We start from the raw sequence: 14,904 nt of genomic DNA on the forward strand, positions 1-14,904 counted from the left end.
AATTTTGCATCATCAGCAAACAAATGAATATTTCCTATATCATTTATGTACAAATTAAACAGCAATGATCTCAGTACTGAATCTTGTGGCACAATACTAGTCACCTGTTTTCGCCTCAATTCTGCCTCTCCATATAACACTTTTTTGATATCTGTCCAGCAGCTACCCATTTATCCCCTTAACTAGTGTCATATCCATCCCAATTTGTTCTAAATGTTCAATTCTTAATTTGTTCACTGCCCAGACTGGTTTCAACCTTTATTGAGGTCTCATCAGTTGGAGCTAGACCCAGAAGTGATATTTCCATATATGAGCTGCCAAACGTTGTCACCCTTTATTGACCTCTGCATTACTTCAACCTTGGTATCACTTCTGGATCTGGCTCCCACTAATGAGACCTCAATAAAGGTCAAAACCGGTCTGGGTAGTGATCCTTCCCCAAATGCATAGCATTATATATTATTATTATTATTACTCTGATATCTCACATAATATGCTTTGGCCCAAGCATCCTTAAATGCTATTAAGTGGGGTATCTATGAAATACCCTAAGCTATATGATATAATCACGTAATCACAAGAAAGATATTTATTTAACCAAATATTTCGGTCTGGAAATAGCAGACCGAAATATTTGGTTAAATAAATATCTTTCTTGTGATTACGTGATTATATCATTCAGTCTTATGTCGCAAGTATCCTTAAAACAACAAACCCTAAGCTATGTTTTGAATTTTTTTGGCTGCCTGGTGTTCTGGATTCCACAAAGGCTTTAGACAGAGTAGAAACTAGGGGAGGCTTGTGCATAGGCACTGTGGAACTGCAGCACCCCCAATTTTTCTAGATATATAAATATATTAATTAATTTTTTTACATTTGCTTGTAATATTTAATTTTATCATCAACAATCCCATACAATTATCTTATTTTGTAAAAAAGAATAATAAAAATCCATCTTGTAGCACTTAGGAGGGCAAAGGATGCTAACGGCACTGCGTTTTCCACAGTGTCATATTGCTATGTGTGCAAGCATATGCATGTCATAGTGAGATGCTAGCTATTAGCGTAATGCAGCACTGTCTGCCGCACAGTTCCACTGTTGTTTATATACAGTTTACACCAGTAGTAGAGTGTTCGTAGTGCTTATCATGTTTTTTCTTTAAATATTTGGACATTACAATTAAAGACATAACATTTTTTATAGTAATTTTTTGAATTATACTAAACTGTATAATTTTATTGATAATAAACAATATTTTTTCATTAAACAAAACAAGAAGAATATATTTTATTTTTAAGTAATTTTGAATTATACAAAAAACTGTATCATTTTATCGCTAATAAACAATATCTTTTTTGTGTTTAATTTTATTTTAAATTTTTACCATAATTTTGATATTTTATCCAAAAACGCATACACTGTACTTAAAGTGTGTATGTATATTTCGAAAGTTGCAGCACCCCCCCCCCCCCCCACGATTTCAAGCCACGAGCTGCCACTGGTAGAAACTGAAACTTCTTGGAATGGAGCCTATTGCTGAACTGGACAGTATAGTTTGTTACATACTTTACTACTTTGTTTATAGGTGTTTGATTAACTGTATCAGCATTAAATTTTGCATGATGGGAAAAAGTGTTCCAGTCTGCCTGGTCCTTTTTCCATATGGGCATCCATGTAGGTGAACACAGTTTCAGTGTTTCAGTAAAGACACTGTGCAAATAACAGGAAAGTGATCACTTTTTATATGTTCTCTTCGATGTCCCATGTGAGCAGTGGAAGAATGGAAGGGGAGCAGACTGTAACATCAATTGCTGAATATGAGAGAGCAGGCATTGAAAGAAAATATTGAGTCTATTATTCAAAAGGTAGAGGTCATTATTGTCAAGGATTCTTTCAATGATTCGACTTTGTCTATTTGTGTTGGCACTACTCCACAGAGTATTGTGACCATTAACACGTTCGCTGCCACGCTACTTTGGCATGGTCTGTTCCCCTACGCCGAGCAGTTTTACTTCTTCAAGGTCAGTACGATAATCTCGTTACCGGAGGTAAACGTCCTACGAGTATACTCATAGTTGGCTTGTACAGAGCATATACGGTCTATGAGAATACACAGTTTTGATGCTAGCCCCACAAGCCAAGAATTTTCACTTCTTCAAGGTCACTACAATAATCTCGTTCCCGGTGGTAAGCGTCACACGAGTATACTCGTAGCTGGCTTGTGAAGCAGGTTTACCCACTACGAGTATACTCGTAGTTGGCAGCGAACGTGTTAAAGCTACCCATCAGAAATATAGGTTCAGGCAGTTGCAAGATAAGTTTATAAGGATCAGTTTCATTGAACTCAGCACTTGACGGGTAAATATTTTGAACATACTGTAATAAGAAATCCCATGCATAGGCAAAGTGCTACTGCTTCTAGAGCAGCATTAAGTTGGACATGATGGAAAGGATATGACTGGCCACTAGGAGAGCTACTCCTCCATGAGCAGGACCACCTCCAGTTCTGTCCTTGCATACAACAGTGAAATTCCTTAAGTTAAGGTCCTTATTTTTGTTTGTTTTGGCTTTATAGACTTGACTGGTTTTCAGAAGGTTAAGGGCTTGTCTTCGTCAGCTTTATATTTATCAACTGTTTTTAGGAAGTATGGATAGCCAGTGTCCATCTCTTCCTCTGGTAAAATATTCAATATGTTTGATGAGTTAGGGTCAGTTGGTAAGTTTAATTTACTTTCAGTGGATACCAAAGTATCCACATTTTTGGTGGGGATGTCTAGTAGTTTATCTTTAAGTAATATCGTTGCATTAATTTTTTGACAAGTGAGTTCTCATAGAATGGAACCATTTTTGGAGTTGTCTCTGGAGTAAAACCATAGATCATGTTATTGATGCACTCAACAGAGAAATACTCACGATCATAAAGTTCAAGTATAGTGAAATTATCAGATGGTGGAATAGAGTATTAATCAACTAGTGAGCTTGCCTGCGAGGGTAAATGGTGTTGCAGTAAGTCTCTCACCTCATGATAAGGGGTCAGGATCCAAGGCTCTAGTGATGATATAATGTCCAGGATAGCCTTGTCATTCCACTCCCAAGCACTGTCATTGCTTGCTGGTCAGTGGGCATACATGTGTGGCTAGGTGGTGGGCGAGGTGCTCTGGTGCCAAACTAAAAACTCCAGCCAAGTACTAATACTGTAGATACAGCATTTGGTAACAAAAGTAAGAAACAAAGTATATATATGATACTAGTATAAAGGTGCCAGTGTTTTTGATCATCTGTGCAATAGCTTCAATAGGGAAAATGTCACTGTTCTTTAGGCGATACTGTGTCTTGCACAGTAGTGCAAGACTACCAGTATCGCCTTTCCCAGATGTACTAGGGTTGCACTACATGGCAAACACACAGTGGCAGGGTGTTGGATTCCGGTGCTGGTGGTGGTCTGGAAGAAAGGATAGTTAAAAAGACTCAGGAGAAGCAGATCAAAAAGTACAGGAAGAAAATAAAGCAAAAGAGGTAGAATGGAAAGGGCCAGTACTGGGAGGTCCCTTCCACTATAAACAGGTACCCATACAAAGGTGGGAAGGGAGGGGGTGAAGGGAGTTTTGATCTTGAGCCACTTATGATATGCATTTTTTTTTTTTTCATTGACTGTCTTTTCATAGATATTTGGAACCTGATATTGGGATTTTTTTTACTTATTACACTAGATATTTCTTATTATTTTTTTTTTTTACAAAAAAAAAAAATAAGAAGAAATATCTAGTGCAACCTTCATTCCTTTTCTCAAAAGAGAATAATAGACATAGCAAGTTAATACAACTGAATGGGAAAAGTAAGGATATTTTGAGCCACAGTAGTTTGAAAAGAAGTAATTCAGGATTTGGCATTTCTGAACTGTAGCAACCATTGTGACCAGATTAGGTTAATAACTTGTATGGTTTAGTGTTAGGAAGGAACATGCAGTGTCAGGCAAAAGACTTGCAGACATGTCTCTTGCATGGAGCAAACATAGTCTCTCTTCAGTGCATAAATAAATGGAGCTTCTACATCCCACTATATGCAGATTGCACTCAAGAATAATCTAGCTGAGTAGGTAGCAGCCAGATTATTTGCTAGCAGGTTGGGAGACCTCTTACATTGCCATCAGGTATGGTCTGTACTGTCTAGTAACCAGCCTGCGGAATTACTTTACTATTTTATCCTGAATGAGGTGTTCCAAGGTCCCAACAATATGTTTCACATGAATTTGTAGAGATTCAATCGCACTGCATATATTATTATTATTATTATCATTATTATCCCAAGACCCCAGGGAGTCAAAGACTCATCTAGGAGGTCCTTTTGTCATACACACAGCTCGTCATACCATGCCTAAAACACACTCAAATTCTCTGTAGTCACCACACTCTCAGGAAAGGCATTTCAGTCATTTACAACTCTGCATGCAAAAAAATCTGCTTCTCACACCCACCTTATACAACTTCCAGGGATGTCCTCCCCTGATCTCCCACCATTTGCTGTAAACCTCTCCAACATTGATCCTATAACAACCCCTTTACTAAATTGTAGGTCTATATCATATCCTCCCCCCCCCCCCCACACACACACTCTTCCTTCTATCCACTAGACACTGTAAATTGCATCTTCTCAACCTTTCTTTATATTCTACATTCCAGAGATAAGAAACTACCTTAGTAAGTCGCCTCTGAACCCTTTCCAACATCTTTTGATCTTTTGAAAATCAGGTGAGTTTTGGTTTTCTTTTGAAAACCAAATCTGTGCACAATAGTCCATGTGTAGTCTAATCAAAGCATTATACAATGGAACAAGAATCTCCTTACTTCTACAACTTGGCATCCTCTGCATCATTCCAGAATTCTTTGTGTTATTCTCACAATTTTGGCAATATGTCCCCTAAATTTCAGTTCCTTATTCACTATCACATCAAGATCTTTTATTTCCTCTGCCTCCAACAACATATCCCCACAAAACATAAATTCTACATCCCATCTTTGTTTCCAAAATTTTAAAACCTTACATTTTGCGATATTGAACTTCTACCTCCATTTCTGTGCCCATTCACTCAATTTATTCAAGTAAGGCCACAACATCTTCTCTACCCTTCATAGTTCATCCCAACTTTGCATCACCTGCAAACAACTGAATATCCATTGCAATCTAAGTAATATCATTAACATACAGGTTAAACAGCACAGGCCCTAAAACAGACCCCCGAAGCATGCCACTATTGACTTTCCTCTTCATGGATATTGCTCCCCCATACACAACTTGCTGATACCTATCAGATACCCAGTCTCCGATCCAATACACTAATTCTCTGGAGATTCTCTGATATCATATATTATTATTATTATTATTATTATTATTATTATTAAACAAGACCTCATGGAGTCAAAGACTCATCTAGGAGGTCCTTTTATCTCACACACATCTCATCATACTGGGTCTTAAACACATTCAAACTCCTTGCAGACACCACACTCTCAGGCAAGGCATTCCAATCATTCACAACTCTGCACGAAAAAAACCTGCCTCTCACTCCCCTACTCACACCCTCTTTATACAGTTTCCAGGGATGACCTCTGGTTCTCCCCTGATCTCCCACTATTCGCTGCAGAACTTCTCCACCATTGATCCTATAGCAACCCCTTACCAACTTGTAGGTCTCTATCATATCTCCCCTCTTCCTTCTCTCCACTAGTCTCTGCAAATTACATCTTTTCAATCTTTCCTCATACTCGACATTCCAGAGGTCAGAAACTACCTTAGTCAGTCGCCTTTGGACCCTTTCCAACATCTCTTCATCCTTCTGAAAACCAGGTGACCAAATCTGGGAACAACAGTCCATGTGTGGCCTAATCAAAGCCTTATACAATGGAACAAGAATCTCCCTACTTCTACACGTCAGTGTCCTCCTCATCATTCCCAGAAGTCTTTGTGTTGTCTTCACAATTTTGGTGATGTGACCCCTAAATTTTAGATCCTTATCCACTATCACTCCCAGATCTCTTATTTCCTCTACTTCCAACAATATATTCTTACCAAGCATAAATTCTGCATCCCATCTTTGTTTTCCAAATTTTAAAACCTTACATTTTGCAACATTGAACTCACACCCCCATTTGCTTGCCCAATCACTCAATTTATTCAAGTCTTCTTGCAAGGCCACAACATCTTCACTACTCTTTATGGTTCGTCCCAACTTTGCATCATCTGCAAACAACTGAATATCTCCATCCAAATCTTTGCCAATATCATTAATATACAAGTTAAATAGTAATGGCCCTAAAACAGATCCCTGAGGCACTCCACTAGTGACTTTCCTTTTCCTGGATATTGCACCCCCATACACAACTTGTTGATACCTATCAGATAGCCAGTCTCCAATCCAATGCACTAATCTAATATCCAACCCCATCTGCTCTAGTTTGACTGTCAACTTATCATGAGGCACTCTATCAAAAGCTTTTGCGAAATCCAAGTATATTACTGTGTATCCTTCTCCTCTGTCCAAGGAAGCAGTCACTTTATTGTAATAAGTAAGTAGATTACTAAAACACGACCTCCCTTTAGCAAATCCATGCTGTCCATCAAAGATTATACCATTGTTGTCAACCCAACTCTGGATTCTAGTTCTCACAAGCTTCTCCAACAACTTAACCACAACACCCGACACACAGATAGGCCTATAGTTTGATGCTTGAGTTCGATCACCTCCTTTATAAAGTGGCACAATCTTGCCCTCCTTCCACTCTTTAGGGACTTGACCAAGTGCAAGACTCGTATTAAAAAAATATGTCAAGGCAGGTGTCAACTCTCTGGCACATTCCTTCAGAATACGCGGTGATATATTATCAAGTCCCACAGCCTTATTTACATCTAGTTTACTCAACTCCCCAAACACCTCTTGCTCACTTACAGTCAGTCTCTCCTCCCCATCATCAACTGCTCTTAATCTCTCCATGAAGTCACATTCACAAGATTGAAAGATCTTTATGAACTGCTCATTAAGTATCTCCACCACACATTCTGCAACAGCTGTCTTTATACCATTTCCTCCAATCAATGTCATCCTTCCATAATCATTCTTTCTTTTGCTGGCTACATATCGAAAGAACTCCCTAGGATTCTTTTTAGCTTCATTAGCTAACTGCTGTTCATACCTCTCTTTAGCTACTCTCACCAACCAAGTCACTCTCCTTGCCTGGTCTTTGTAGAATTCATGAAATTGGTTACTTCCACTTCTCTTATGCTGCCTCCACAATGCCCTTTTTCTCTGTATTGCATGCTTAATCTCTTTATTCATCCATCTCACACCTAACTTATTTAACCTTCTCACCCGTGGTATACATTTAGACATTGCATCCACTAAATATTTTTTTGAAAATCCCCCAAGCTGCATCGATCTCTTTTCCAGCTAACTCCTCATTCCATGCTACACCTGCAAACTGTCTCCTGAGCTCTTCATAATCACCCCCCTTGTAGTTCCACATATACCCTTTTTTCACAGGGGTCCTTGCACTGCTGGCAACCACCCAAGTAATCACCTCATGGTCACTTTCACCAATTGGTGGATGATTTGATACCTCATTGATAATTACATCCTCCGATGAGATGACCAAATCCAAGACCCTTAATCCTCTTGTGCCCTCTGTTACATACTGTCTGAGGTAGTTATCCCTCAAAAACTCAAGAAACTCATTTTCTTTACTTCCAGTTGCTATCTCTTCATTCCAGTCTATATTGCCATAATTAAAATCACCCATAATGATCACCCTTTTCTTATTTGCTTGGCTTATTTGACTATACATTTCACTATCACCACCATCCACATTACCAGGTCTATAACAACATCCCACCAAGTATTTGATTCTATTCACCTCTATCTCACACCATACTGCCTCAAAACCACTGGCCAATATCATGCACTTGATCAATGATTTCTGGTGTTGTTATACTTTTTGGACGTCATCACATGGATCATCATCAAAGCTGGTACAGCCATGTATAAACTCGGCAGCCCATTTCTTAATTATCAAAAATGAAGGAAAAGAGTGCCCATAAACTTTTATGAACTTCGAATGAATTTCTTTTGGCATTAAACCTTCTTTTACAAATAATTTTATTACCGCACAATACTCAATTTTATCCATTTCAAGGGATAGAGACAAAACTTTTGCTTCAGACAGCTTTATAAAACAAACCACTTGATAGAATTACTTGCAATTTCACATGGATGCTTATGACAGATGTACCAACTTAGAAAACAAAATCTTGACGATAGTGCTGCCATCTATGGTCGAGGCCAAGAACTTTTCAGATGATCCTCGTAGTTGCATGGATATGAGGGTGGCTAACCAAAATATGTCTGATGTTAATATTTGGATGGGCAAGAAGTAAGAAATATAATGCAACCAATGGTGACTACAGGACAATGTTCTTGGTCCATTACTGCCTTTTTATTTATTTATTTTTATATCACCACACAAAAAAAGTTGCGAAACACATACAAATCATGTGCACTATAGATTTTGTATACTACTGGTGATACCAGAAAAGGATGGAAAGGAGAATCTGACCACCAATGATGCCAAGATGAGAAGTGATAAGGAAGACTATGATAAGGAATCCTTGAAAGAGTATCTATATAGTAGGCAGTGACAGACAATATATGGTTGGTTCAATGTTGCCAATTGTATTTTATGTTGTATGGATTTCAAATGGCTTTATTTTGGTAAGACTCTGCTGCAGGAAATTAATGAAACTAGGAATCTTACAGTGACAACAGACACAGAGATGAAATTTATTATTATTATTATTCAGGCCTCCATGGAGTCAAAAGCCTCATTATGGGAGGTCCTTCTTAGGAAACATAAAGTCTATCATACCGCTTCTTGAACTCATTGACCGTTCTTGCTCTAGCCACTCTCTCTCTCTGGCAATGTATTCCACACTTCAACCACCCTCAAGGCAAAAGAAACCACTTCTCACCCTCTTGCTCACAGCTTCCTTTTAAACTGTAGAGAGGCAGTAACCCAGTAACTTCCTCTCAACAGTTTAAAAGTATTGATCATATCACCTCTCCTTCTTCTATCCACCAAACACCGCAGTCCACATTCCCTCAGTCGATCCTCGTAACTGACATTGTACAGTAATGAAACCATCTTTGTTATCTGCCTCTGTTCCCATTCCACAGTTAATTTATCCCCTTCAAATCCTGGGGACCAAACCTGAGAACAATAGTCTGTGGTATGATCAGAGTCTTATACAATGGAATGATAACTCTTTTATCTCTGCAGGTCAGCATCCTTCTCGGTATTGCAGAAATCCTCTGGGTTATCTTCACCACCTTTGGAATATGCTCCCTGAATTTCTGTTTTCTATCAATCATCACCCCAAGATCTCTTGTCTCCCCTACTTCCTCCAGTATAGCTCCTTCAATCGAGTATACATCCTCTCATCGATAAATCCCAAACATCAAGACTTTACATTTTGTTGCATTAAACCACCCCAATTCATTTGCCCATCTGTCTAGATTATTCAAAATCCTCTTGCAGGGTTGCCATATCTGCACGATTACTAATTACCCTTCCCAGCTTCACATCATCCGCAAACAACTGAATATCCCCTTGCAATCCATTGACAACATCATTGATATAAAGGTTGAACAATACAGGTCCCAGTACTGAGCCCTGTGGAACCCAGCTTGTAACCTTCTGCTTCCTTGATATTGCCCCACCATACACAACTCCCTTATACCTATCAGACAGCCAATACTGAATCCATTTGACTAACCCAACATTTAAACCCATGTGCTGCAACTTAAATATCAGCTTATTATGTGGCACCCTGTCAAATGCCTTTCCAAAATTCCAAAAAATGGCAGCATATACCTTTACCTCATCAACTGCTCTTGACACTTTATTATAAAAGGTAATCATGTTACTAAAGCAAGAGCACCCCCTTAATATATCCATGTTGATTCTCACAGATAACATTACCCTCATCTGTCCAACGCTATATATCGTCCCTCACTAATTTCTCCAAGATCTTAACAACTACTGATGACACACAAACTGGCCTATAGTTAGACACATCCAGTCTGCTACCGCCCTTGTGCAGTGGCTCTATCTTACCTTCCTTCCATTCCTTGGGAGGAAGGTAAGATATTTCCTCCAATCCTTTCCTGCAGCCAGACTTTTATTGAAGAGCCAGGCCAACGAAGTTGTCAGTTCTTTAGCACATTCTCTCAAAATCGTGGTGAAATACCATCCATTCTCTCAGCTTTACTGATATCCAGAGTACTCAGTATTTGGAACACACTTTCCTACTGCACCTCTAAACCCTGAACCTGCCCTATCCTTCAGGTATTAAAACCTTCTTCTCTAGGATTTAACAACTTCATTTAACAACTCCACTATGTCCTCTGCATCACTCTATTCCAATTTATCCTGCAATGTCATTCTTCCACAATCATTTCTCCTCCTACTAGCCAAAAAGGTAAAAAATTCCCTAAGCTTTTCTTTGGATCTGTGCCAATCAATTCTCATATTCCACTTTTCCTTCCTCACCATACTGATCACTCTCCTGGCCTGCATCTTATATTCTTTGTGTATCTGTCCTCCATCCCTCTCCTTATATCTTTTCCATAATCTCTTTTTCACCTGCAGTTCCTGTTTGATATTGTTTGTCATCCACTTTACACCAAATTTTGTCTGCTTCTTCACTCATGGAATGCAGCTTACTATTGCTGCTAACAAATATTCCTTCACAATTTCCTAAGCACTAATGATATCCTGGCTTTCCAATTCTGCCCTCCAAAGAACTGCTCCTAGTTGATACCTAAGACTATTATAATCACTGCCTTATAATTCCACGTACGTTCCCTTTTCTTTGATACACCTGCATGTCTATTCATCTTCCAAGTCAAAACTAAATGGTCACTTTCTCGAACTGGGGAAGAGATGTCATCTCACTTATTATCATTTCTTCTGATGCTATGACCAAATCCAAAACTCTTGAACCTCATGTTCCTTCTATTACATGTTACCTAAGACATTTGTCCCTGAATAATTTTAGAAATTCCATCCCTTATTACTACATGCATTTTCCTCTTCCCAGCTTATACTGCTGTAGTTAAAATCTCCCATTTCAATCATTCTTCTTGCACTTGCCAAGCTCAACTGCCTAAACATCTCTTGCTCTTCACCCTCTGTGCTCCTTGGTTTGTAGCAACACCCCACTAAATATCCTGTCTTGACCACTTCTACTTGACACCATATGCTTTCGAAACTATTAGTGTGACTGGCTTCCAAAGTCCCCACTCTTAGAGGACATAAGTCATCACTTATCATAAGCAGTACTCCACCACCATGTTTTCCTTTCCTATCCTGCCGAAAAATGCTGTACCCTACTACTTCAATTCCTGTTATTATATCATCCTCCATCAACCACGTCTCAGAGATCCCAATAATCTTTAGCCAGGCTGATGCTATCAGCACCACCAATTCATCTCCTTTATTTTGGATACTCCTGGCATTAGTATAAAGCATAAAAATATTGTGATTCCATTATACTTCTATATGAGTGCAATGATTTTGAGGGAATTATGCCTTTCTGAATCCTATCTAGAATACCAAGAACATGCATAAGGGCTTTTTTTTTTTTTTTTTTTTTGGTGTGGGTGATTCAAACATAGCTCTTTCCAAAGTGCATATGTTGTTATTCTGACACTACAGAGATTCTATTGGATACTGAAGTAGAAATTGAGGGACTGACAACTATCGTGTAGATTTAATACGGCTATATTTTCCTTCTTTACAAATGCCTTGATATGACAGTATTATCCTTCTTTACAATAACTTGATATAATTTCATTATGTATCTTTGCAGGCTGGATACAATGGAATCATTATCACTATGCTCATCACAGTATATGCCAGCTCAATATTGTATACACGTTGCCATAGCAGATGTTATTATTCTTACTTCATTACAGAGATAAGAAAGAATTGATAGGAATAATAACAGTGGTGCATTGATATGATTATATTATTCCTCTTTACAGGTATCTTGGTATGATTGCAATATCAAATGGAAGAGTGCTTGCTCTGAAGGAATAATAGACTTGACTTTGACAATGAAGTAAAGTGATAATGTGGAATAGATGATAGCAATGGTTGGTATGAATAACTTCAGAGGCAGTAAATTAGATGGTGTGGACATGTGAGAAGTGAAGAGATGATGGTTAGTGTACTGCTCAGATCTAACAATATAGAATTGAGAAGATCAGCAATAATGAGTGATGAGATAGTGAGAATGTCTTGAAAGAGAAGTTGGAATATGTGGATGCTTGGAGTGTATTTGATGATAGAGGAAAGGTATATGTAAGAGATGGACTGCATTTGAAAATGGAAAGATACAGGCATTAAAAAATAAAAAGATTATAAGGTTGTTTTTCTCTGAGCAAGTGATACTGTCTAGGGCGAGGTAACTAGAGCTGGCAGGACGTAAGGTGGCATGGTGGCCTCATGTAGAAATAGTGGTTTAGAAAATGGGATGATGCATGGTATGTTGCTGACCTAATTAGAGTGAGTGAGAAAGGGAGAAATAATAGATATAGCAATATTGACAATTTATTGGCATGTAATTGCCAATAAAAGTAGGTTTCTGATAAAAACTAGTTGCCAAAATACCGTAGGCTGTGCGAATAAGAAGAATGTTCAAGAATGGTAAACTATCAGCATTTTTTTTTTCATAGTGAAGGCTATTGATCCAATGTAGGAAAGCATAAGTTCATTCCAGAATGAGGCGAACCAGAAAAATGTCATCAATGTAATGAAACCAAAGAGAGGGTTGGGGATGAATGGATGAGAACAAGGTATTTTCTAGATGGAACTATCTGGAAGAAACCTTGTTGTTAACCATTCATCGACAAATTCAACAGACCAAATACAACAGATAATTGACTTCAATGTTACAACACCAAAAGATCCTTAAACAGACTGCAGGGATCCAATCCCTTATATTTCTAGTAATCTCTGAACTTATTAGTAGAATTATGAAGAAGTATCACCTTAATCCCACATATTTTCCTAAGAACAAACCTTCTCATCTTTTACCATCTACAAAAGATGATATAACACACTACTATCACCTCTATCTTTAGTATCTTTAGCTGCTGTTTACCATATTCCTTGTGAATATAATTTGATACACACTTTGGGGAGACAGGCTGTTCTGTGGAAAAAGAATTAATGAACATGAGTACTACAATGAATATGTGAAACCTCAAAAGTCTGGTCTGGCACAGTATAATATTGACATTAAATACAATATCCTGTGGGATAAAGCTCACCTATTCCATAGTAGCAATTTTAAACATGAATGCTTTTCAAAGAAAGTTGTGAACTTCTTTGAAAAGTCTAAACTGAAATGGAATGATTGTGTCTCTCTCTCCCAAAAATTTGGGAAATTCGCATTTTATGTGAGCATCTAAAAGAGTTTTAATATTATTTATTAATATTAATTTGTAGCACGCGGCAAACATCTTTAATTGGTAAACCAATTATATGTAGCTTGTATTCCTCTTCTTTGATTTGATTGTTGTTTCCACATACTGATGATGTATTGTTATTTCAGTATGAAACATATGTACCTTCAAATAAACTTTATTACTGTGTGTGTTATGTAATTTTAATGTTCTATAGTTATGCCACAGAAACCTTTCAAGAATTATAATATCAAATCAGATTACAAGAAAAATTTATTTAGGGAGAAAGAGTATTATCAAATTGGTTATGATTTGATAATAAATTTATAAATATTCTTTAGATTTACATCAGAATATATTCTTTAGCAATTCCAAGCAAAAAGAAATGTGAGTAAATTAATTATTACTGATAATTGACACAAAAACTTACTCTGGACATCTAATTTTCTTTGTACCTGTGAAGATCCTATTTCATTTTGTGCAATGCAGATATACAAGCCACTGTCTTCAGGTTTTGAATTAAATATGAATAATGTACCATTGTGTAGAATATCACCATCTAAAACAGCAAAAAACAAAGTAAGTGCATGTTCAAATTATGAAGTTTATTAATTTGGTAAAATTTAGTAAAATATCACATGAAAATTTGATACAGTTTTTTTTAGCTAAATACTGTTATTATTATTCTACAGGAACCTCTATCGAGTCCAAAGATTCATTGAAGGAGACCCAAAACAGCCCATGCAATCTATCATACCTCTACTTGAAACCATTAATAGACAAAGCACTCACAAATGACTGGCAACCTATTCCAATCATTCACAACTATCCAAGATAAAAATGTAGTCCTCAAATTCCTACTCCACACATTTACTGAACTTGCAGGGGAAAACTTCTTGTTCTGCACCCTCTAGTGAAATAATTAAACTTTTCCTCTGCATCAGTCCTATAAAACTCTTTAAGTAACTTAAATGTTTCCATTATAGTTCTTTGGTTATCAACCAACTTCTGCAATCTACACACACCCTCAATCTATTCTCATAGGAAACACTCCAAAGATCACTCACCATTTTGATTGTCCACCTCTGAATCTACTCTACCACTTTCTCATCCCCAAGAAACCAAAGAGACCAGACCTAAGTAAAGTAATCTAATGTGGATATATCACGTCCTTATAAAGAGAAATAACAAGTAATCTTATGAGCTATCTTAGTAACTTTAGAAATATATAACCTCTAAACTTCAACTTTCTGACTACCACCTCTACCCCTAAATCCCTAGCTTCATCATTTTTCTGGAATACAGTTCCATCAATGTGGCACACAGCGTGTAATCCGTTTATCTCAAAATGATTAACCTAACATTTTCCACATTAAACTAATACCAA

The 14,904-nt window shown here is 37.5% G+C and overlaps 1 protein-coding gene across 1 annotated transcript in view; it reads right to left on the reverse strand.

Moving 5' to 3' along the window:
- The window catches only part of LOC150104032 (hemicentin-1-like), a 792,930-nt gene that overhangs the window by 665,251 nt on the left and 112,775 nt on the right, over nucleotides 1-14,904 (reverse strand). Inside the window, exon 8 of the mRNA XM_090396385.1 lies at nucleotides 13,948-14,076. Within this exon, the coding sequence (XP_090252511.1) occupies nucleotides 13,948-14,076 (129 nt within the window). The remainder of the gene's footprint in view (nucleotides 1-13,947; nucleotides 14,077-14,904) is intronic.

Source organism: Typopeltis vanoorti, chromosome 8 (assembly GCF_054136105.1).
Source record: "Typopeltis vanoorti isolate ZY-2024b chromosome 8, IOZ_Tvanoo_1.0, whole genome shotgun sequence".
Lineage (NCBI taxonomy): Eukaryota > Metazoa > Arthropoda > Arachnida > Uropygi > Thelyphonidae > Typopeltis > Typopeltis vanoorti.